This window comes from Sus scrofa, chromosome 15, assembly GCF_000003025.6.
Source record: "Sus scrofa isolate TJ Tabasco breed Duroc chromosome 15, Sscrofa11.1, whole genome shotgun sequence".
Lineage (NCBI taxonomy): Eukaryota > Metazoa > Chordata > Mammalia > Artiodactyla > Suidae > Sus > Sus scrofa.
This window is the reverse complement of record NC_010457.5, coordinates 63,695,751-63,720,816: the sequence shown is the minus strand read 5'-3', so window position 1 is coordinate 63,720,816 and position 25,066 is coordinate 63,695,751. Positions and strand designations below refer to the sequence as shown.

The window sequence follows — 25,066 nt, the reverse complement described above, 5'->3', positions numbered from 1 at the left end:
GCCATGAGAAGAAACAAACTATTCTATTGAATAGCTACTCTTCCTGTTTTCAGCGTCACCAGCCTCAACTGATACTATCGTATTACTGAGGATACTGTCTTAGATTTCATCATACCAGTCTCCCAACTGAAAAATTCCAAAATGGGAGTGGCTCAGGGGAAATGAATCTGACTAGTATCCATGAGGATGAAGGTTCAATCCCCAGCCTCGCTCAGTGGGTTAGGGATCCAGTGTTGCTGTGAGCTATGGTGTAGGTCACAGACGCAGCTCAGATCTGGCATTGTTGTAACTGTGGCGTAGGCCAGCAGCTGCAGCTCTAATTTAACTCCTAGCCTGGGAACCTTCATACACTGTGGGTGCAGCCCTAAAAACAAACAAACAAACAAAAAACCCAAAAAACAAAAAAAACCGAAACTTCCAAAATGACTCATACTGTATATTGTTCACAAATATCTCTTTACTCTCTTTTATACTCATACACACATTTCTCACCCATAAGTATACTTCTCAACCCCCCTGATCTGAACCTGGGCAGGTGATTTACTTTGGCCAATAGCACATGAATGGAAATGATAAATGCCACTTTTGAGTAAAAGCTTTAAACACAACTGTGCAGTTTTGCTTAGCCTCTCTTGCTCCTGTGCCATGAGTAAGGCATGATTCAGAGAGATCTGAAGCCAATCTAAAATACAAAGAGCCACAGCAGCTTACACGCAGTCTTCATATAATGTAAGTGAAAAGTGTGTGCTTGCTATAGTAAATCCATGAGATTTTGACCTAGAAATGCTTAATAATATAAGTCTTAAATTCCCCAGACTGCCCATCAAAGGATCTTACTAAGTCAATTTGTAGATCTAAATTCTGGTCTGCAGAATACTGCCAGTGAAAAGCAAAACAAGGAAAATAAAAAATGGCACACACTCTTGCATGACATGTGCTTATATGTCTTTGTTTACATCAGTGACAAGTCCTTTTGCTCCTTTTTCTTCAGAAGATAAGCATATTTTCTGATATTATTCCCTTCCTACTTTCCTTTCTCTTAGGAGAAATACATATATTTTTAAAATATATAAAGAAGACACAGACATATATTAGCTGAGATAATTTTTTAGCACTTCTATCTTTTCATTTTGCTATGTAATAACATTAGGAGTTCTATTATATATGTTATATATTATATATTTATTTATTTTATTATATACACACACACATAATATACAGGGCATACTTTTAAAGGTAAAACTTGCCTTTAAAAATCACCAGGAACATTCTTCACTGGCAGATTACTGTCTTCGCACAAGAAAATCCACTAGTTAAAAATGAAATTATTGTTTTATTGCACCAATTTTGCCCAGCTATTTTCTACAAAACTGGTCCAAGATTCATCTCCTTGGATATGGCATCTTGGGAGCTTCCCTCCAAGAACAAGCTCTTCCTTAAGTCATGTCCTTTACTGCCCATGTCATTAACTATACTCCATATCAAGCAAGGGATCATAGAGTCCCAAAGCCAGAAGGGGTTTTTTCCTTAGAATTCACCAATGTACCTCCCTAACCCCACATTTCCTTTGCAGCATTCCAAAACTAGAAGCATGAGGTCTCCGTCTAAAGAACTCTAGTAATAGAGAGGTAACTCAATTTCACTGAAAGCAGGAAGGGAAGGCCCCAATTGCTTAAAATACTTATGCTGAGATTAAACCAATCTCTGCAATTCTTCCAATTTGGGATTAGCTCAACTTTCCTACAGTAACATTTTTAAAGTCTAAAATTTTTTTCCCCTGTATCACAAAACAAGGAATACTTACAGATAGATCCTTCCTCCTTAAGACTTTCTTTAAGTCTAGAATTACTCTCCAGCATAAGACATGATTTTATTTTATTTTATTTTGTCTTTTTAGGGCTGCAGCTGTGGCATATGGAGGTTCCCTGGCTAGGGGTTCATTCAGACCTGTTGCTGCTGGCCTCCACCAGAGCCACAGCAATGCCAGATCCAAGCCACATCTGCAACCTACACCACAGCTCACAGCAACACTGGATATTAACCCACTGAGCGAGACCAGGAATCAAACCTGCAACCTCATGGTTTCTAGTCAGATTTGTTTCCTCTGTGCCATGATGGGAACTCCCAGACATGATTTTAAACCCATTCACCATGCTGGATAATTCCTCCCAAACCACAGCTAGTCTGTCATATAGTAAAATTATCAGAAGACAACACAATACTCCAACAGAGATCTAGCATGTCCTAGACAGAAGTAGATACCAGCTTCATCAGTCTAGAGATAGGAGGTTCTCTTAAGGCAGCTTAAGGTTGTAATTGCATCTGGGGGTGGCCATGATCCACTGTTACCTGCTATGCATTCTCAGTTAACAAAAACTATATTTCGTTTTTGCATGTGCTACTGTCAAGTCTTATCAAACCTGTCATGAGTGGATGGAATTGTTTTTCTACCCAATACAAGGTAGGAAAACATTTATCTCTATTAAACTGTACCTAATGAAATGTCACCCATTGCTTCAATGTGTCACCATTCACTCTGCCCTCCAGTCTCCTATAGGACACCAAAGATGTGTGCCATCAATGTTGTAATCTCAGCACCTGAACCAAGCTAGATTCGGTCAAGACCAAGGACGGAGTCCCCACAACCTGCTAGCAGAGACCTCTTCTAAGGAGAGTGATCATTTGACAGCTATAAATTCACCAATTTTTAAATGATATCGGGGGAGGGGGGCTCCTACAACCCTAAATGAAATCCAAATACATTATGTCTATAACATTTGCCTGATCTAACAAACTTGTTGCTCTTCCTGAAAAGAAAGTGTCTGAAGTGATTTATGTTTTCTAAATGGTTCATGACTAGCTTCCAGTGATCACTACTTCTTGATAAATACTGATAAAACAAACTTAAATGCCAAAACATAGAAAACTGCCCAAGATCAATGCCAAGACCACTAGTTTACAGGTTATACACTGTATTCCCCCCCTTCCCCTTTTAAATTTGTTACTACATTTGCCCACCTTCTGTCTTCTGGTTCTGCTCCTATTTGCCATGATATTTTAAAGCTCAACTGTAGTTAAATAAATCCCATCTGCAAATTCTCTGAGTACCCTGAGGTATAATTTTTCTGAGTTGGCATACAAACTCATTTAGAGCAGCCCTCTATTTGAATGTCTATTTCCTCTTACCAATATTTATTTTGCTCTTCTCACAATGGAAATCATTCTCCTTGACAAAATGGAAAAAAAGAAAAACAAATTGGTATTAAACTATGAGTTGAAAAGTTTTCTCCCTTCTCCAGCAATCAAGGATACAGTGTTAGTCAGCTTAAGCGATGATCTAGGTTAGGCCTTATTTGCATTCTTTTCGATTTGTAAAAGTTATTTGTGGTGGTCTTAGCATTTTTGCCAACACTCAGCCAATTCCTGACACTATTCATATGCATTTTTTAGTAGTCCTGGATACTCTTTCACTGTTGCGTCTTTTGTCTCCCATCTGTTTGATATTTGGTGCTTATCAGCTGGCCTTGTTTGTAGTCCCTCCATTTCTTCACTTGCTTCCCCCCTTTATTCTCCTCACTGGAATTATTTTTGAAAAAAAAAGATCTTTTTGTGAGACTCTCTCAGTAGGCTTAAGTGGTCTTCTCTCTAAAGTCCCTCAATGAAATGTATGTTTTGTCTGAAAGTTATAAAAAAATCTACCTTGCCAAATAATACAGCAGCATTTTCCAAAATATATCCCACAGCAATACTAGTACAGACTCAAGGGAGAGTTGAATCTGTCTCCAAATAAATTCTCTTTTGGACACTGACAATGAACATAAGCATTTTAAAGGTGCCAAATTATCTGCATTCGAGAAAATGGCTTCATTTGCTTAACTCATAATTTCCAAACCTCTTTTGACCATGTAGTCATCTTTTCACTGGCTTTAATTTATAACCTGTAAAACACAATTTGGCGATGTCACATTCTCTAAATATCTTCACCAACTCCTCTATCAGTCCCCAGCTTCCCTTGACAATGCCTTCCTCTTTGGTTGGTTCTTCCAAGTTGGCTGTGTTTGGTCTTAAGTAACAGTTCTCTAAATCTCTCCTTTAGTTTGGAAGATATACACACATTTCTGAGGCATATACGTGTTGTAAACAATCAAATTTGAAGATCCTTGAAACTATGAGCTAGTTATCACTCACCTAAAATATCTGGTATAATGCTCAGTGCAGAAGTCACTCATTAAGTATTGACTGGTAAAAACAAAAAAAAAAAACAAAAAAAAAACAAAAAACGAAAAACACAATTCATCTGCAGAGAGTTATTTATCACCTCGTTCCTCTTTCACTTTTGCAGGTTAAGTAATCCCAGTGCTTTTAACCTTTTCTCAGAAGTCCAGCTTTCTAACCTTTAATTCTTTTTCCTTTGTTCTTTGTTCTCTCTAGACTGTCCGTGGTTCTCATTAATACTCCTATGTCTCAGATCCTGAGTGATAACTTTAGGTCTTTTATTTCTGTTACTTTGTTTGCTAAGGGGGATGGGAGAATATTTCAGAGAACATAAATCTGCTCATAAAATCTAAACTGAAGTTAAATCTGGTTTCTTCAGGAGGGCCAAACATAACTAGTTCACAGAGTTTTCTTCCTCCTTCCTACCTCCTACAGCCTGAATTCCTGGCACAAAGTACCTTCCTACATATTCAAATCATTCCAACCATAATTTTTACAGGAACACATTATCCCCAATCCTTCTATATGGTAAAAATGATTGGCAGTAGCACAGGAATAAGTTTCATTCTGGTGTTGTTTCTGTATATAGAATTACTTGGCCAAACCAAAACTCAAAACCGGAAGAGCTATAAACTAGTCCAGCCAATGCAGAGGCAGCAGGGCAGGGTGAGAAAAGGTATACTCTGTGATCAGAATACCTGGTTTCAACCCCAGTTCCACAATTTACTAGTTGTATGAACTCTGACTGGAACTTACCTCCTTGAGCCTGTTTCCTCAACTATGAAATGGGGGTAAAGGTTATGCCTGAAAAGAGTTGTAGTTAGGATTAAGGAGTTCTTATCAAACAGTGATTCTCAACAACAGTGCACTACATAGATGGCATTAAAATTGGAGGAGGAGTTCCTGTCATGACTCAGCTGTAACTAGTATCCATGAGGATGCGGTTCGATTCCTGGCCTCACTCAGTGGGTTAAGGATCCAGTGTTGCCATGAGCTGTGGTGTAGTTTACAGACACAGCTCGGATCCCACATTCCTGTGGCTGTGGTATAGGCAGGCAGATGCAGCTCTGATTTGACCCCTAGCCTGGGAACTTTCATATGCCACAGATGTAGCCCTAAAAAGGAAAAAAAAGAAAAGTGGTGGCTAGATCACAGAGAGGCCCATAAACCATTGTAATGACTTGAGACTGACTCTGAGTAAAAGAGAGGATGTGTTAGCAAAGGAACTGTTAATTACCTGGAGTTCCCATCATGGCTCAGTGGTTAGCGAATCCGACTAGGAACCATGGGGTTGAGGGTTTGATCCCTGGCCTTGCTCAGTGGGTTGGGGATCTGGCATTGCTGTAAGCTGTGGTGTGGGTGGCAGATCCACAGTGTTGCTGTGGCTCTGGCATAGGCCGGCAGCTACAGCTCCAATTCAACCCCTAGCCTGGGAACCTCCATATGCCACAGGAGAGGCCCAAGAAATGGCAAAAAGACAAAAAAAAAAAAAAGGAACTGTTAATTACCAGTCCTCATCTTATCAACCCTGGCAGTAGTAGTTGATACAGTAGATGACCTTTCTCTTCTTAAAATATTCCTTCCTTTTTCTTCTGGGTCCCAAATCTCTTTTGAGTCCTGTCACACCTTCTCCAACATCACCAACTATTACTTTCTTATTCTGGATTCTTCTTTCTCTCCCCAGCATCTAAACTCTGGAGTGCTCCAGGGTTCAGTCTTAGGATCACTTTTTGTCCTCTAACTGTACCAGCTCCCTAATCCTGTGATGTCTTAATGACCAACTTAAATTTATATCTCCAGGGCAGACCTCCCTTCTGAATTTCAGATTAACAGATCCAATGACCTTTCTTAATTTTAATGGAATCACTGAAATTGTTAAAGCAGGGACACTGTTTGGGGAGGGGAGGCTATTATAATAATCCATGTAAGAGATGCTAGTAGCCTGAATCAGGTTGACAGCAGCTGAGTGTCCTAACTGAACTCATGTCATTATTTGAAGATAAATATAAGGTTGGTTGATGGCTTTAGATCAAATATGAAACTAAGATTTAGGTCCTGGCAACCAAAAAGTGGAATAGGTATTTATGATATGGAGAGGTCAGAAATAGTACTCGTCTGAGGGAGGCAGGAGGAGATCTGAGAAAGATGGTGCTGTGGACTGAATTGTATCCCCCCCAAATTCGTATGCTGAGGGCCTAACCTCCAGTGTGGTAGGATTTGGAGGGGTGAGGCTTTGGAGATGTAACTAGCTTTGGATAAACCTTGTTAGGATTAGCACCCTCAACAGAAGAGACCAGAGAGCTTTCTCTCTCTCTCCCACCCTCTTCGCCCCATCTCCCCCTCCTCCTCCCTCTCCTTCTCTCTTCCTTCCTCTCTCTCTCTCCCTCTTCCCCTCTCTCTCTCCCTCCCTCCCTCCAGAAGGCAGCTGTCTGAAAGCCAGGAGGGAGGACCCCAGCAAGGAGTCCAACCATCTCACCTTGGCACCCTGATCTCAGATTTATAGCTTCCAGAATTGTAAGAAATAAGTGACTGCTATTAAAGCCACCCACTCTGGGGTATTCTGTTATAGCAGCCCAAGCAAACTAAGACACGTAGTGTTCAAGAAGGAGGGAGAAACCAACTGCGTCAAGGCTACTAACTGGTTGAGTAAAAGGATGACCTCGAGTTGACAAGTACAATGAGCAATGTGGAAGTGACTGATGAGGGTGACCATAGCCACTGCAGCAAAGTGGCAGCAAAAGAGCCTAAATGGAATGGATTCAAGAAAGACTGGGGGGAAGAAACTAAACTAATAAGCACAGAGAGTACTTTCTAAATAAACACATGTATGATACCTCTGTACATCATAATACTTTGGTTTAATTAAAAATCATGATGATCTTCTATTTATTACAAGAAGCCCAGGGCTGTATATGTGGGCATCTAACCATCACTGGCTTTCTTTTTTTAATTTGGGTATAAATATAAAATTTCAAATTACACAAGTCAATAAGCATTTGGTGGTCAGGCCATAAAACCACTATTTTCTACCAAAGGCAAACTTGCAGGAGTGTGAATTTCACTTCAGAATACATTCTAAGAATGTTTTCAATGAAATCCAGAAAAGGTTCTACCCACAATTGTTTTTATCTTACTTTTTTAGGAATTATGACCACAAATTTGAGAACATTTTTCTATAAGGGACTTTCCAAAAACTACCACAAAGAATATTTGGTTACAAGGATATTTGTTACAAGAATTTATTGCAGCAAGGTATTTGTTACAAGAATATCTTGGCAGTTTCCTAGGGCCTAACAATATTAAACACACATAATACACATAGAAACTGGAAGAAAATCTGAAGTCACCATCAAAAACTATGTTAGCTTCTACTAACAGATTAAGACATTACAAGCTTATCATGTAAACTGGTTTTAATGACTTCCATATAATGGAGTTCCCGTTATGGCTCAGCGGTTAACGAATCTGACTGGCATCCACGAGGACAAATGTTCAATCCCTAGCCTCGCTGAGTTGGTTAAGGATCTGGCATTGCCTTGTACTGTGGTGTAGGTCACAGACGCAGCTCTGATCCCAAGTTGCTGTTGCTGTGGCTGTGATGTAGGCCGGCGGCTACAGCTCCGACTGGACCCCTAGCCTGGGAACTTGCATGTGCCGGGGGTGTGGCCCTAAAAAAGACAGAAAGGCAAAAAAAACAAAAAACAAAAAACTTAAAAATAAAAATAAAGACTTCCATATAATACCTCTTTTTTAGAATCATTCCAATTCAGTTCTCTGCCCATCAGTTCAACAATCCTGGGTAGGGCTTCCTCTGCTGCCTGAACATTTAGAAAGGCCAGGCGAGTCCGACGTGAAATCATGTCCACTGCCGTGCAGGCATACTCCTTAATTCCATATTTCACCTAAGTTGGAATTGAAGTAAAATGATTAATTTAGGCCTTAAAAAAAAAAAAAAAAAGAAGGAAATAAAGTTTCACTTAAAAAAAAAAATCCTTGCTTTGGAAAAGTTACATTTTTATTTACAAAGCAGGCATGAGACAAACAGTGACATCATACGAGTTCCCCATCTGTCTGCCAAAGAAGGTTTGGGAATTGGGACAAGTTGTACAAGAGTGAATGCCTTCTCCCTGAATAGAACCCCTGGCACAAACATGCAAATTCATCAGTTCTCATTTACCATCCACAGAAATCACCTCTTTGCCTATACATAGCATGGATATTGTTTACAGAGCTGAACAGGCAAAGAAGGAGTATTGAAAAATTACAGTCTCATCTCTTTAGGCTGTTCGAAGTTTTCTGTCTCAGAGTAATTAGAAGACAGAGGTCTTTCATTGAATCCACAAGCAAATGCTTACTGGATACCCATGGTTTAAGGTGCAGTGAATCATAAACATAAAGTGTCAAATCAAGATAAAGCATCAGGCAGCACAAATGTACAAAGTGGAGAAGCTAGAGGTTCTCAAAAGGGGCAAACGGGAGTTCCCGTCGTGGCGCAGAGGTTAACGAATCCGACTAGGAACCATGAGGTTGCGGGTTCGATCCCTGCCCTTGCTCAGTGGGTTAACGATCCGGCGTTGCCGTGAGCTGTGGTGTAGGTTGCAGACGCGGCTCGGATCCCGCGTTGCTGTGGCCCTGGCGTAGGCCGGTGGCTACAGCTCCGATTCAACCCCTAGCCTGGGAACCTCCATATGCCGCGGGAGCGGCCCAAGAAATAGCAACAATAACAACAACAACAACAAAAAGACAATAGACAAAAAGACAAAAAAAAAAAAAAGGGGGGGGGGCAAACGACTGTGAATCAATAAGATTTGGGATAGGTCCATGGAGGAGAAAGAAGTTGACACTTCAGAGTTGACACTAAAATTTTGTAAATGAGGAGTTCCCATGGTGGCTCAGTGGTTAACGAATCCAACTAGGAACCATGAGGTTGTGGGTTTGATCCCTGGCCTTGCTCAGTGGGTTAGGGATCCAGCGTTTCTGTGTGCTGTGGTGTAGGTTGCAGATGCAGCTCAAATCCTGAATTGTGTGGCTATGGCGTGGGCTGGCAGCTACAGCTCCGATTTGACCCCTAGCCTGGGAACCTCCATATGCTGCGAAAGCAGCCCTAGAAAAGGCAAAAAGACCAAAAAAAAAAAAAAAATTGTAAATGAAAGGATCTGTGCAGGGCAGACATTTTACCCCATGTTTTAGCTGATGTATGTAAATTAAAACTTAGCCACATATAAATTCTCAATAGGATAGAGAACGCACAGATGAATGGCAGACAGGAAATGCCTTCGTGGCCATTCACATACCTCTGCTTCAATGTATGGAAATTCTGACACAAGGCGCACCCCAACGATGGGCCACCGTTTTCCCGTCACACTTGCCATCTTGGCCACCTCAAAAGCCTTGTCGCCATAGGTGGCGGCAAGATGCTGGGCCACCTAAGGAAACAAAACTATATCAGGCAGGTATTTTGAATATTAACAGCTTCTAGGTACAAAGCAAAAAAATGTGCATGCTTATCTTGTCAGTTTTGGATGGCCTGTAACTAATAGTTCTAGGAGGGTATTAGATTTTGATTTTGTGGGAGGAAACTACTTGGGCTCGGAATGCTTACACCAGCACTAACTCTACTACACATGTGTCACTCTGTCAATGACTGATGAAGCTGCAGCTTCATTCTGCTCCCAAAATCACTTCTGAAGAACAGCCTTCCTTATGCTCAACAGATAAAGAATTTGGGAGGTCCTGTCTACTAGAAACAAACCAAACTAACCCCAGATTCTAAAATAGAAACCAAAATGTGCATTGCTTTTTAGGCAATTAAAGCAAAATATATATATTTTTTCTTTTAGTTCACTCCCACAAGCACACAGATAGAAACGAACCCAGCAATAGGAAACTCTAAATCAGGGAAGCCATATGGTTTTTCTGATTCTGTTACTGGCAATGGTGAGATAATGGTAAGATAATGTGGCAATGCATGCCCACCTCACTTTCAAGTCCATAATCCTGGACGAGCCTGATGTAGAGTGTGGGGCTCCAGTCTTTGCCTCCTTGAAGGAAAAGCCCAACTGTTCTACTTGGTCCTGCATTCAAATTGTGGGCCTTGACGGCAGCATTTATGGTATCTTCTGCCATAGATCGATAGGTTGTCCACTTTCCACCTACAAATAAGTTGATAAATAGTTTGTTACCACCCATTGTTTTTCTTATAATTAACCATTCATCAATTTATTATTAATAAAATTCACCTGTTTATAACAAATAAGATTTTACTCAGGATCAGTTTTTTAAAAATCCCTATTCATTTAAAAAAAAAGAGAGAGATCATGGTATGACAACTGAACTGACGATGCCAGCTGAAGCACACCCAAACACCAAGGTAACGCCCCGTACCCGCTATAGTGATGAGGCCACTCTCGCTGATGTCCACAACATGATTTCGGGAGATGGACTGTGTATCTGCAGACTTGGGGTCTGTTACAAGGGGACGAATACCGCTCCATGCTGCCAGGACGTCCCCTCTTCTCACTGGGAAGGAATGCCAAGGGTTAAGAGGATTGCTCAGAGACATCACAACAAAACTATAAGTAATAAGCAAGAAAGAGTTCAGGAAAAGGAACACATGAATATATACTTGAAAAGGGAGGAGAAGCCCTTAAGTAAAATAATTCAACGAGTGGACAAGTTACAAGAAAAACTTGAAAAATTATTTTTGTCACAAAAATAATGTGGATTAAAAAAAAAAGAAAAAAAAAAAAAAAAAACAGCAAAGCAAAGAACTTGAAAATCACTGACTAGGTCCCAAAGAGTAAACAAAAGAAACAAATGTTAGCAACCCTCAGCTGGGGCAATCTGGAATAATTACAAAGAACAAAAACAAAGCAGAAACAAAAACAAATGGAAAGATTTATGACTCATTACATTTTCTCCTAGACTCCTATAATATATCTTGCTATCTCTTCTCACGGAAGACAAAACTACTTATGAGAAGCAGAGGGCAGATTAGATTTCAGATCCCCTTCACCCCTTGGTTGTATGTTCTTGTACAGTAACCCTCCCTGTACATTTATACACAGAAGACTTTAAAAAGTATTTAAATACTTATCTAGCAGACTCTTGTGGAAAGATTCACAAAAAGACTCTTTGAAATTTCTTGAATGTTGGACTACTAAAAAAACAAGCAAGCAAACAAAAAACCAAAACAAACAAACAAACAAACAAACAAAAATTCCTAAGTATAGGGAAAGATCCTAAAATCCTAAAACAAGTTATACTGGATGAAAATCTCTCCATCTTGATCTCAAATGAAAAACAGATTTCTGTAAAGAGAAAGTCAACTAAGGTAATCTGACAATCTGACATATTTTAGCATAGTTCCTTAAAGGCCACACTCTTAACATGACTATAATCTGAAAGAAGAGGTACCCCCACACTTTTATGGGGTTTTTAATCAAACCAATATCCAAACACGGCATCTGAAACAAAGGAAGAATAAACCTCATAAACTGGTGAGGAAAGCCCAAGCCTCCCAGTCTCGCTTAGTGGAGACCACGAGGCTGTCTTAATGCTGGGATTCCAGCCCTAGACCTTCCCTCTGGCGGGAGCATCCTCTTCAATAGATTTAATCCTGGTGGCTTCCATGGAATGGGGGTGAATTCTTGCTCCACACAATTCCACAAAAGTCTTGTAAAACCTCAACACAAATCATGCAATATTTTAATCTTTACAAAAAGCTTAACTAGGAAATTACCACTATTTTCCATTAGAGTTCAAATTGCCCTCTGAGTCAAAAATAAAACTTAGCTGACCACTTAGAACGTCACTGTGGTCACTGCAGAGTCTGTAGTGTCTCTGAAATTCCTTAGATGGCCACGCTGATCAGGAATTTGGTTTCCATTCTTACAGCCTCCTGACTGATTTTAAAATTATCTGATGGAAAGTTAGACTTTCTAGAGTAAATTTAAAGCACATACAAATAATCTGTGTGGCAAATGCTTTACCTTTTCTGGTATAACAGGCAGAAAAATACATCCATGAAAGCCTATTGTCTGAAACAAAAAGACCAAACTAAAACATTTGAGTTTTTCATTCATGGAGGAAAACTAAATAAAACATTATGTATATGGAGACCATTTCTAGTTCTTACTCTTGCAACTGATGCTCAAAAAAATGAAAAGAAAATACTGCTAGGGAAGAGTTCATAATGTGTCAGGAAGCTTCATTTATTTTAATGTATATCTTAGCATTCAGCTTTTTAGCCTGAGAATTATGAGATGAACGTTGGGATTATATTTATTTTAAAAGATACATTTAAGGATAATCAAATTTTAAGTCACATTTAACTATAAATCAGGCTTTAGGCCTGCAGCATATTTATATTATTAGACCAGAGTGTGGTTGGATTGTGTTATCTATCATCTATCAGTTTTCTCCCAACCTTGAGATCTAATGATTTTTATTATTCAAAATGCCACAAATTGCTGCTAAAAAATAAAGCAGTTGTAACTCTCTACCATCCAAATTAAGAACTAACAGTCCAGGCTATGGGTATAATCTAGGCCCACAGGGCACAGCATAGCTAAACACATGAGACATGAATTCTCACCTCTTGTAGAAGAGATGGCAAGGAACCTAACAGGTTTCTCTCATTACTTATTCACCCACAGTGGAAACCCTTGTGCACTGTTAAACAGACTCTAATTAAAGTTCTCTTTAGAAAGAGAGTCAAAAGCAGTGGACAGACAGCAGAGAGAAACTTCCAATATTGCCAGGAACTGCCATGCCACATTGTCACCATGGAAGAAAACCATAAGATAGATACAGCCAACCAGGCGGGTGGTGGAGTGAAGAGAAATAAGGGCTATGGGCCTTAGCCACTGCTCAGTCACTAAATTAATCAACTCATGAGCCTTCTTGTACCTGGAGATCTTTTACAACATACCACATTCCTTCCTTTTACAATAACAACAACAAAAAACCCCCACCAACTCAATGACTCTAATAAATTTCCTTCTCTAAGCGTCTATAGAAGTAACTCTAGCGCCTGTAGAGCAGCACCATTCCATATACCTTTTTGCAGTGATGGACATGTTCTGTCCCTTCACTGTCCAATGCACTAGCCACTAGCTGCAGGAGGTTGTTAAGCACTTGAAATGTGGTTCGCGTGACTGAGAAACTCACTTTCAAATTTTATTTACTTTTAACTTTTTTTTTTTTTTTTTTTGCTTTGCTTTTAAGGGCTACACCAGTGGCATATGGAAGTTCCCAGGCTAGGAGTCCAATTGGAATTGCAGTCAATGGCCTATACCACAGCCACAGCAATGTGAGATCTGAGCCACATCTGCAATCTACACCATAGCTCACAACAACGCTGGATCCTTAACCCAATGAGTGAGGCCAGAGATCGAACCTGCATCCTCATGGATACTAGTCGGATTATTTCTACTGTGTTACCACAGGAACTCCCAATATAAATTTAAATAGCCACATGATATACACACATACAGGCTATGACATTGCATAAGGCAGCTCTAGAGTAAAACTGCCAAGTAGAAAATCTGACTTGTCCTGGTAGGTCATCAAGTTGGGTTACCTGCACCCTGACCACCTTGCCCACGTCTCTGATGGAGCATCTTTTCAGTGAAATTTGATGGTACTTTCTTTGTTCATAACTATGTAATCTGCTATAATAGTATGCTTCCCTTCCCCAAACACTTGACTGTCATAACATGTTCCATATTTATCATTTGAAAGTAGCCTCCTCTCCTACTAATATCATGAGTCCAAAGAAATGAGAATATTTTTACCAAATTAAGTACTCCTATCCTCAAGTTCCTACCTAGAAATTGGTTCTATCATTCAGGTTGTAGCCACGAGTGGATAATGAACATCACCTACTTTAACTAACTCTCCATGGTATAATATGTGAAGAAAATACCTCAACTTGAGGCCTTTCTGCTTCAGAGCTCAAAGATTCATCTTGATTTTTCTGGTCCTCACACTGTCAGGATAGCCAAACAAGATTCCATTACTGTTGAATCTTCCTCACCATGCTGAAAGTCTTCAGCAATGTTAATTCTAATATTTCTCAATACCTCAAATACTCCATCAAGGAGGGGGTCGTTTATAGTGATCAAAAATATTAAGTGGCATATTAAACTTCTCTGAACTTTTTATATCAAACAAGAGCTGACATTACAAAGTCAAAAGCAGGAGTTCCCGTCACGGCTCAATGGGTTAAGGATCTGCCGTTGCCATGAGCTAAGCTATCGGTGGCAGATGTGGCTCAGATCTGGCATTGCTGTGTCTGTGGTGTGGTCCCCCCAAAATCAAAAGCAATAATAGTTTGGCCTCTGACTTTAGGTTTCTAATGACCATATATTTAAACAAATGGACAATGCAACTGTTGAAGGTGACAACAATTCTCATCACTTAATAGAGAGGCTCACCCAGATAGCATCCAGTTGATTTTTCAAGTGCCAGTTGTCAAAAAAACCATGAGTACCTCCAGAGTGTATTAAAGTTCTTCTTAGTATTTTCAGAAGGATAGTGAAGAAACACAATAGTCCTTCTATCATCATGTTTAAGAATTTATTTTTATTATAACCCTGATAAATAACTCATTCAAGTTTTAGTATATATAATATATAAGGAATAAAATATAAATAGTAAAGTTCAAGATCAATTTTTCACAGATTGTTGAAAAGACTAAATGTGGTATAACTGTTTCAAATTATAATTAATATTTTTTTGTTCTTAAAAACTTGGCAAGGTGAGTGTTGATTTTAAGAGTTAATAGGAAATGCAGCCCACAGGAAGTAACAATTAGGGGCCAAACGTGCGGTTTTGCTTCACATCAGTTATTCAGCCATACGTTTTGGGGTGTTCTTTCTCATGTTTGCCACTTTCAAAAAATCAATAAAAAGCATGTGAAAATATCTAAATGAACACAGGGGAAAACAGTGTCAGAAATCAATACTTCACTACCAGCATGTTTAACCTGTGGAAATGAAGTGTTAATCACAGAAATAAGATACCATATTACATTTATAAACTAATGAAACTAGAAAAAGCAAAGCGCGTGACACTATAATTAAACAGCTGGAAGACATCCAAGCCTGTGTAAGTTGATAACCCTGGTACAATCTCTGGCAGTGAAAAGGCAGGTCTGCAGTGAGTTGATATGGCCAGCTCAGTTGTTAATTGAATAACAGGCAATCTATAAACACTACTAATTGCATATGTGAAAACCTGTGTACAACTAGAGAAGCTGCCTAGAGAAGCACTCCAGAAAAACTACATGGATAAAGCACTCCACAAATCTTCTGTCTCCCTCAATCCCTTTAAGTCACAGCTTAGTTTCGCCACTGCATCCTTCTGATTAACCTCTACACAGCAGACTTAATGATACATTTTCCAAAAGATCATTTTTCTTCCTAACCCAATACACCCTGCACAACTATCAATTACCCATTTCAGAAAAGAACAAACAAGTAATCTAGAAAATTCAGCCTGTGAATGGAAAGCTCTCTAAATCGTGAAAGAAGACATGGTCTTATTCCCAACAGGCAAAATGCTTTTCAGAATTGTTCTGACGCATTTTGCAGAAGTGTGGCAGCTGCTGCGAACAGCATGGAGTGTTAAGATTTGACACTTTTTTTTTTTCTTCTTAAGGATATAGCCATTTGGGGAGGCTCAGAAACTGTTGTCAGAATTTTACTTATTCATCCATTTAATAAATCCTTCTTTAAATGATGATTTCAACCCTTGTGAATACAAAACATTTCAATAGTATTGCTCTAGGATCTACACAAAGTTTTTCTTTTTAAAATCTGTAGAAGACACTACTTGGCCCAAGGGATTAGTTATGAAAAATGAAACCTCCTCTACTTTAACATTCAAATCCAAATAAGGCCAGTTGAGAGCTATCATTCTGAAGGTGTCAAGCAGCTTCCATGAAATGAATTGAGAGACTTAGTCCAATCCCCTAGTGGATATAATATCACATCATGCAATAAACTCAATTATCAGTTGGAACACTGCACAGTGTTTAGAAGCAAAAGTATTTTTAGAGCTCAACTGAAATGTACTCAACATCATCGCTCCAACACAAATGAGCTATGGGCAAAAAAACAGTCATTGAGCCTCAGTATCTTTATCTATAAAATGGGAATTAAAAAATAAACAGAATAAGGTTGTTAGGAGGAATCGAAGAGATAATACAAGCAATATGCTTAGCAGAGTGTCTAGCATAAAAAGTGCTCAGTAAGTTGATTTTAAAAAAATAAAGCATGTATTACATGCTGCAGACAAATGGAAAGATTAAAATATGTATAGCAACAGCACAAAGTCAAAAATCTACCAGTATAGAAGGGAATATCGGGTTTCACTTGGAAAAATGGGAATTTGAGTTTTTCACTTTAGATATAGACACACTTTCACTAATTAGCACTCTACCAAGACTGAGGGTAATTCCTCATCTACTCTGAGGCCTTTGGTCCAATAGTAGTAGGAATGAAATCATAAAGGATCACTGCTGATTGTTTTTAAAAGGATAATCTAAGTTGGAAAAGTATGATAGATGGTGAGCTCAGGGGATAAATGAAGTACATAAAAGAGCTGTCACCTCTGCTTTTACCCTGGATATTTTGCTATCTGAAGAATTCTTAATTTCAAAACTCCCAAGACCACCAGAGGAAAGGACTGAGTTACAGTGTTCAGATATTAATTCTAATCTACTTTTACCAAAACTCAAAATTGACAAAAACTTTTTGTTAGTTTCACCAATTAACCTGACTACTAAAAGGTATGTTAACTGAAAAGACCTCTATAGACCAAGCAGATCCCAACAGGTATTGCTAAGTCTTCCATTTATTAATATGCAGAATAAAAGTGGGAGGTACAGGCTCTATCTCTGTTCCAGCCCAAGGTGCATTTCACTGGAGGAAATCCCCATCCAGGACATGGGCACCACGGCCTTTTGGAACCTAGACCTGCTTCTAGCACATCCAGCCTCTCAGCACGGCATATGAATGGTTGGATTTCTTATTAGTGCATTCGAACTTTAAGAATTTGGAAACTGGAATTTCCACTGTGGCTCAGTGGAAAAGAATCCAACTAGTATCCATGAGGATGAGGGTTCCATCCCCGGCCTCACTCAGTGGGTTAAGGATCCCTTGTTGCCATGAGCTTTGGTGTAGGTTGCAGACTTGGCTTAGATCCCGTGTTGCTGTGGCTGTGGCATAGGCTGGCAGCTGCAGCTCTGATTCAACCCCTAGCCTGGGAACTTCCATATGCTGAAAGCGCAGCCCTAAAAAGCAAAAAAAAAGAGAGAGAGAGAGATTTGGAAATTGTCAACTACAGTTCTCTGCTCTTGAATTAATTTTATTTCCTGCTCTAAAAATCTAAACTCCCTGCCCTTTGGGCCCCAATATAAACCCACTTGTAACAAATATTATACCCAGATAAATGTGAAATGAAGCAAGATTCATTAATAATTCATTAACAATAATACATTAAAATACCATCATACCCAGATGAAGCTCTTCATAGACTGTAAAGGGGGAAAAAAGTATCAAGCTAAAACTGCAATGCATTTTAAGTCTTTAAATATGGATATTAAACAGGGCATGACCATTTCCTAAAAAACTGTGAATGTGTGTGTGAAAGACTATAAATTTATCCACTTTATCCAAAATGAAATTATATCCATTACTTGAAATTGGAAGAAGCTAACTTTATACAATATGGATCGATTTATTAAATAGGAGATTCTCTGAAAACATTTTTAAATCAGTCTGTTTTATTTGTTTCTAAATGTGTGATCACATGATTAAAAAAAATTCTTTAGGGAAAAAGGATGCTAGTGAATCTCATCAAGCTGAAAACTGTGTTTTTGCAGGTCCTCCAAGGAGCCAATATTATAGGAGATACTGATATAAACAGATGAAGACTGTTTTTCAGAAAATCATAAACTGCCTACCTTAATATAGAAAGATTTTCAAATTGCTACCAGCATCAAAAACCCTGAAAGCACTTATTACTAATTTTAAAACAACCATGAGTGGCATACTCGCTATATAACAAGCTTTGAGGACAAATAAAGAATTCTTACCCCTAAGAAGCTCCAGGTGAGAATATATCTTAGACTGTCACCTATAATATAACATTGTGATATACTAGACCAGTGTTCTAGGGGGCTACAAAAGAAAGGTGGTTTCTGAAGTGTAAGTGGTATTCTTGCCAAGATGAGAAGTTGGCAGAAAGGGCATCGAGAACAAAACTTCAACCTAAATAAACAAGGCATGAACGTTTTTGAGTGCAGGAGCTCATTTGAAAATAGGAAGTAATACAATATGATTAGACTACAGAATATTCAGAGGTGGAGTAGTTGAATATAAACTTGCAAAGACAAGTTTTGAAAAGGTTTAGATTCCATATGAGATAGTTTAATTTTTTTTTCCTAAAGGTGAGGATGAGACGTCAAAGGGATATTTTTGCACTTTAGAAAGAATTCTGATGGAAGGACTGGCCCCAGTAGGGACACAGAAACCTGATAAATGGAAGCCAGTCAGGGGGTCAATGCAACTGTTTGAGTGAAAAATGACACAAGTATGGACCAGCGCAATGAAAGTGAGAGAGGATTTCCATGATACTTCAGAGTGTGCAAGGATGGGAGTTGGGCTGGATGTGGAAAGAGAAGGATCAGCAAAGGATGCCCTCCCTTTCCAACCTGGGTGACTAGATGGAAGGAAGGCTATTAACTGAGATAGGAAATAATGTTGAGAAACTTCTGAAACTAGCCTGGATTTAAAAAAAAAAAAAAAAGCAATATACCATATATGTCCATTGGAGACAATGTTATGATATCCATGTTAAAAGAAAGCATGCTTGGAGTTCCTGTTGTGGCCCAGTGGGTTAAGAATTTGACTAATATCCATGAGGATTTGGGTTTGATCCTTGGCCTCTCTCAGTGAGTTAAAGGATCCAGCGTTGCTGTGAGCTATGATGTAGGTCGAAGACACGGCTCAGATCTGGCATTGCTGTGGCTCTGATTTGACCCTTAGCCTGTGGAAGTTCACAGGTGCGGCCCTAAAAAGATTAAAAAAAAAAAAAAAAAAAAAGAAAGAAAAGGAAGAAAGAATAAGAAAAAGAATTAAAACATGCTCAAGTTAGCACTGGGAAAAAAAAGGTAAAATTTGGCTTTTTATATTAAAGCAAGTGTACTTATCTTTCCACATAGTAAATAGCTCACTAAATTTCTTAGAATATATATCTCTATCCTATCCTCTCATTTCTCTGATTAATTATTTCCTAGGGATAGCCTCGATCTATAAATCAGATCTTCCCAAGCTCTAGAAATCAGTGATGCAAACCTTTCATACTCTTCTTCTGGAAGAGCATGGGTGACCAGAACTCATATAATGGCACCCCAATCCTGCCACTAGAAAGGATCAGAAAAGGACTGTGTTTCATGTGGATGGAGAAAGTAGAGGAGAAAAAAGGCAACTTCTCCCTACTGTGTTATAACTTGGCCCTCATAAACCTTCTAGAAGTAGTCAGCATTAAGAGTTAGAGCAGGCTGGGTATGGAGCTGAGTCAGTCTGGAGATATGGCAGCTACCTAGTGAGAGCTGGAATGGCTTGGGAGATACAAAAGAGGGAGGATAAACTTAAAGGAACGCAAACTTACCTTCAACATCACTACTCAAGTAGTTACGCACTTCATTCAAAATGAAGTTGATATCTTCTTCAGAAGGAATTGGATGGTTGGTAACATCAGTTGGAGTGTCAGTAGTGCCAGCTATAGTCATCTTTTGCCAGGGTAAGAAGAAAATAACTCGCCCATCACTGGTCGCTGGGTCAAGAAGTCCCATGCTCTCTGGGCTGGGGTAAAAAAAAAAGGGTTATATATTTCTGAATTTAGCAGAAGTTTGATCTTAATCTGCATTCTAAAAACTATTTTAGTCACTAATTTTCATATAAACAAACAAGAAACATGTGAACTATTGCTTTTATTGCCACTACCCTAATCTAGAAATTCCTAAAAGAAAAAAAAAAATTTTGTAACAAAAAAGGAATAGAGCAAGTGTGATAATAATATTCCACAGCAGAACCACTCAGCAATACAAGGGGAGCTAAGTAAGTGGACTTCAATTTCCAGTTGTTTGGGTTTTTATATCCCTTGGATCACTCACATCAGATAATGTCAGCAGGGTAAACTTCTATAATTTCTTTCACGACGGTCAATTAAGGATGGCTCTTCAACTTTTTTCCAAGTCTACGAAAAGCATTTTCCTGGGACATTTGACATTTGGCACATCTTTCAGTATAAGGTCTCAGAATTACATGAGGAAAAGTGAAGGGTCTAACTTTCTAGAAACTAAAATGTAATCAAAAAGTTCTTTACTTTTTTGTGTGTGCTTGAATAATCTTGTGCCACTTCACCAAAGATGAGATTTCTTACTTTATTTCAATTTTACAGAAATCTCAAGAGGTGCATCCATGAGAAAAGGGCTCAGTTTTCTACCACTACCTAAATAATAATGTACTGGGGTAAGGTCAAAAAGGAGAGGAATATCTTAGCAATGAAAATCTTTAAATAGACAGAAGACACCAGTCTATCATGAAGGTTTAAGGATGCCTCTTTTTTTTTTTTTTTTTTTCTCTTTTTTGCCATTTCTTGGGCCGCTCCCGTGGCATATGAAGGTTCCCAGGCTGGGGTCTAATCAGAGCTGTAGCTGCCAGCCTACGCCACAGCCACAGCAACTCGGGATCCAAGCCACATCTGCAACTTACACCATAGCTCACGGCAACGCCAAATTCTTAACCCACTGAGTGAGGCCAGGGATCGAACCCACAACCTCAAGGTTCCTAGTCGGATTTGTTAACCACTGAGCCACGACGGGAACTCCAAGGATGCCTCTTCTGATAGACTACATAAAGGCTTCAAAAATATCAATCAAGAATTTTTACCGACACTCACTTCATATTCTAAAACCAAGTTGTAAAACACGCTTGAAAGAATAGGCAACTGTAAATAAACATTAACAAAACCTATCCAATTGTGTTATTAAATCACTAGAAACTGTTGTTTTAATGTATCCATTAACCAATTAACCATTCTAAAATTCTGGAGACATCTTTAAAGCAGTGTGGGGAATCTGAAAGTGTCATTTTCAAATAGCTGGAACACTACAAGTCTTCAGAGAGCTGTTTCAATTTGACTGAACTTTTATAAGTAGCCCATGTTAAAGTTATTTTCTATAAATATATTTTCAGCTTCTATTAATAAAATGTCTTACATTAAAAAATACAGTTCTATTTAGTTTAAACCAATTTCAAAAAATCCCTCATACCCATATATATATATATATATATATATATATATATATTTTTTTTTTTTTTTGGGCTTTTTAGGGCTCATCTGTGGCCTATGGAAGGTCCCAAGCTAGGAGTCGAATTGGAGCTACAGCTGCTGGCCTATACCACAGTCACAGCAACACCAGATCTGAGCTGCGTCTGCGACCTCATTGTAGCTCACAGCAACGCCAGATCCTTAACCCACTGATCAAGGCCAGGGATTGAACTCTCATCCTTATGGATACTAGTCAAGTTCGTTAGCACTGAGCTGCAGCGGGAACTCCTACTCATACATTTTAAATGGCATATAGTCAACCATTTATGTTTATCACTCCCTTAAAATTAAAAAAAGAAAAACTCAGATTCAAATATATAAGGATGAGTCTAAAAACTGTTTAAAAGCAAACCAAAAAATAACTTTTTTATGGAAAAGAAATCTACAATCAGCTTAGCTAATGCTTCTTCATTATTTAAACCACAAGGAGTACAAGTCTTTCTTTACAAAGACCCTATGAAATGCCTATGTCCACAGAGCCTTTGCAGAAAGAAAACACTCTACAGCCTACATGAGTCACAGGAGAGAGTGGGCCTAAGTTCTTCTATTTAGCACATGCAAAAGGTACCACAGAAGTATGTCAATCACTTAAACCTGCAGCTAAGATCTCATCTTCACTCCAAGTTACCTAAAAGAAATAATTTTACTTTTTAAAAATATATTGAAAAATGTAGATATTGAGTATTTTTTAGTCTCTAAATGTCTATATCATTTTTCTTTGTATTTGCCATAAAACTCTCTAAAGATCTTTAAAAACTAGTTAATTATATGTTTTATAAGCATCTAAATTGATCCTGGGTGGACAGGCCCTTAGATTAAATCAGTCACTTTGTGATGATTAACTCATGAGTTTGAACTTTCCATTTGGTAAATAGTATTATAGTGAAACAAAAGGATAAATTCCATATCCTCACATTTAAAGAACAAATTATATGTTGGTATATTTTATATATGATCCTTTTACAGACCAGACATCATATAATGTGTCTAAATAACTCAATAAACTTGATCAATTTCAGCAGGAAATTATAATATTTGTCAACCTAGACATGAATTGCTGTTAGAAAAGCACAACTACTGAATCCTTTAAAAACTTTCAATGCAATAAAAACAGTTTAAAGGGTGAACATGATGGTTACCAACACACACATAACTGGAATCTGTAGAGAATCAACTGCTTAAGTGAGGACATATGTGTCAAACATAAAATTAACAAGCACAGAGGGAAGACAAAGTTATTAATGAATAGTATAAAAATTTAAGAATCCACCTGGATATACTTCTCATTGGTTCTAAATTACCTAATTCATAGCTTGCCCATAGGGAAAAGTTTGTTTTCTTATGAAGGATTAATTCTGCAAGGTCACAGCAAAGTTTGAAAATCACCAACTATAGTGATGGTATATACAATGTGGTGAGGCACAAGTCTTTTTCTCAATATGTATAATTCACTTGACATCAGCAGGAAAAGCTTGCTGGTAAATTATGTGTGTGTCTAGGATTAGATGCAATGAACATTTTTCTCATTCAGACCATTGCTGTCCTGAAGTACCCTTATTTAAACTGAAATCAATTTATTGTTAACTACTTAGCAATCAGTGTTGGAGCTAATAGTATGAACACACATTATGGAAAAAAAGTGACCTCTTGTCATTAGTAGAAAGCATTTGTAGGCTAAAAGGAGGAGATGATTATTTTCCTATATTTCAGTCATTTGGTGTATTGTTACTGCTTTTGTAAAAGCCATCTACCCACAGCTCTGATAAACATTTCAGATTTGTTCCTAATGTAAAGAGTTACTTCCAAAAGTAAATGATTTCTGTATGTTGAGTTTCCTGAAATTAAGACAATCCAGAGAGAGAGAGCTACCAAAGCATAAGATAATTCCACATGTGGAATGTTAGGGTCATAACAAGCTTAATAAATGCCATAAAGATATCCGAAAGCAGCCCAACAGGATACACCGCATAGCTGGTCCTCGCTCTCCATTTAGCAGCCTACACTCAGTCAGTCAGTGTTTCCTGAGCTCTCTGCATCGCCAAAAACTGGTCAGGTTCTAGTTGAAATGTAAAGCCTTAAGTTATCATCAGCCAGCTTATAGGTAAGCACCAAAAGGTGTGATTCATCCTTGAGGACACAGTCGAATCCTTGAGTTATAATTGTTGTGTGTAATTGACTGAGGAATCCAGAGTCATTGAAGTCAGGGATCTCCTGACTCCATCCACCCAAGAGAATGACTTGACATGGAGAGCAAAACCATCCCTCTGGGATGTCAGCGCTATGGCTGCTTAAGGTCAGTGCCAAAAGACGGACCGCACCCTTAACCCAGGCTGTAATTTCAAACCAAGGCACTCATCTGCAACACAGCCTCAACAGGAACTGATCTGCTGGACCCCTCCTCTAAGGTTGTGCAGTGTTGTCCAAGGTGCTAAAAACGGAGATATTAATTTCACCCAAAGTAGAACAAGATCACTTACTACATCTTAGACTGAAACAGACCCAGCTGTGACTAACGCTTTCATGATTTATGGGCAGGAGCCCAAAGCTAATGCCAAATTTTTAGGATTAAGAATGGCATTCTGTTTTGAAAATATTATATTCAGGTGATATATGTATATATTTATATTTCTTAAAATCACCTATCTACTCTGTTATTAGCATATTATAAAGCATAGTACAAAACATATGTGTAGCATGACCTTCATGTAATAATTTCAAATAGAGTGTAAACATAAAATTTTATGAAAAGAATTAGAAGGAAGTGTTATTGATTACCAGAGAACTGAAATGAGGAGAATGAGAAAAAGAGGGAGGTTTTCACTTTTCTTTTTATATCTTTCTATTTTTCTATAGTGATCATTTTCTTGTTTATTGGTTTTTATCTACAAGGGTTATCTGACCAGTGAATTGAAGAATCATGTTTTGTTTTCACATTTAACTTCCATATATTTTAAAAGTTCCCTATAGGTAGTATCTTAAAATTTTAATTTAAAAAAGAAACAATCCCAATTTGGACACATTAACACCAAAAAGTTAGTAGGATTCATTCGAAAAATATTTACTGGTCACCATTTTATGTCATACATGACAGCTGGGGATATAGCTGTCAAGAAAACAGACAAAGGGCTCAGCGGTATCCAATTCAACTAGTATCCATGAGGACGCAGGTTTGACCCCTGGCCTCGCTCAGTGGCTTAAGGATCCAGTGTTGCTGTGAGCTGTGGTGTAGGTGGCAGACGAGGCTGGGATCTAGCATTGCTATGGCTCTGGCATAGGCCGGCGGCAGCAGCTCCGATTAGACCCCTAGCCTGGGAACCTCCATGTGCCGTGGGTGCTGCCCTAAAAAGACAAAAGATAAAAACAAAACAAACAAACAAACAAAAAAATCACCCATATACAAAAATAGAATAATGTGAAGTTCCTTTTGTGGCTCCACAGTAACAAG

The 25,066-nt window shown here is 38.5% G+C and overlaps 1 protein-coding gene across 6 annotated transcripts in view; it reads right to left on the bottom strand.

The window, feature by feature from the left end:
* GPD2 (glycerol-3-phosphate dehydrogenase 2) overlaps positions 1-25,066 on the bottom strand; it is a 135,914-nt gene that overhangs the window by 7,820 nt on the left and 103,028 nt on the right. For all 6 annotated transcript variants that reach the window (XM_021075780.1, XM_021075778.1, XM_021075777.1 and 3 more), the window contains 5 exons: positions 19,897-20,090; positions 10,600-10,734; positions 10,192-10,367; positions 9,510-9,641; positions 7,959-8,117 (listed from right to left, as the gene is read on the bottom strand). In XM_021075780.1, the coding sequence (XP_020931439.1) occupies positions 7,959-8,117; positions 9,510-9,641; positions 10,192-10,367; positions 10,600-10,734; positions 19,897-20,090 (796 nt within the window). The remainder of the gene's footprint in view (positions 1-7,958; positions 8,118-9,509; positions 9,642-10,191; positions 10,368-10,599; positions 10,735-19,896; positions 20,091-25,066) is intronic.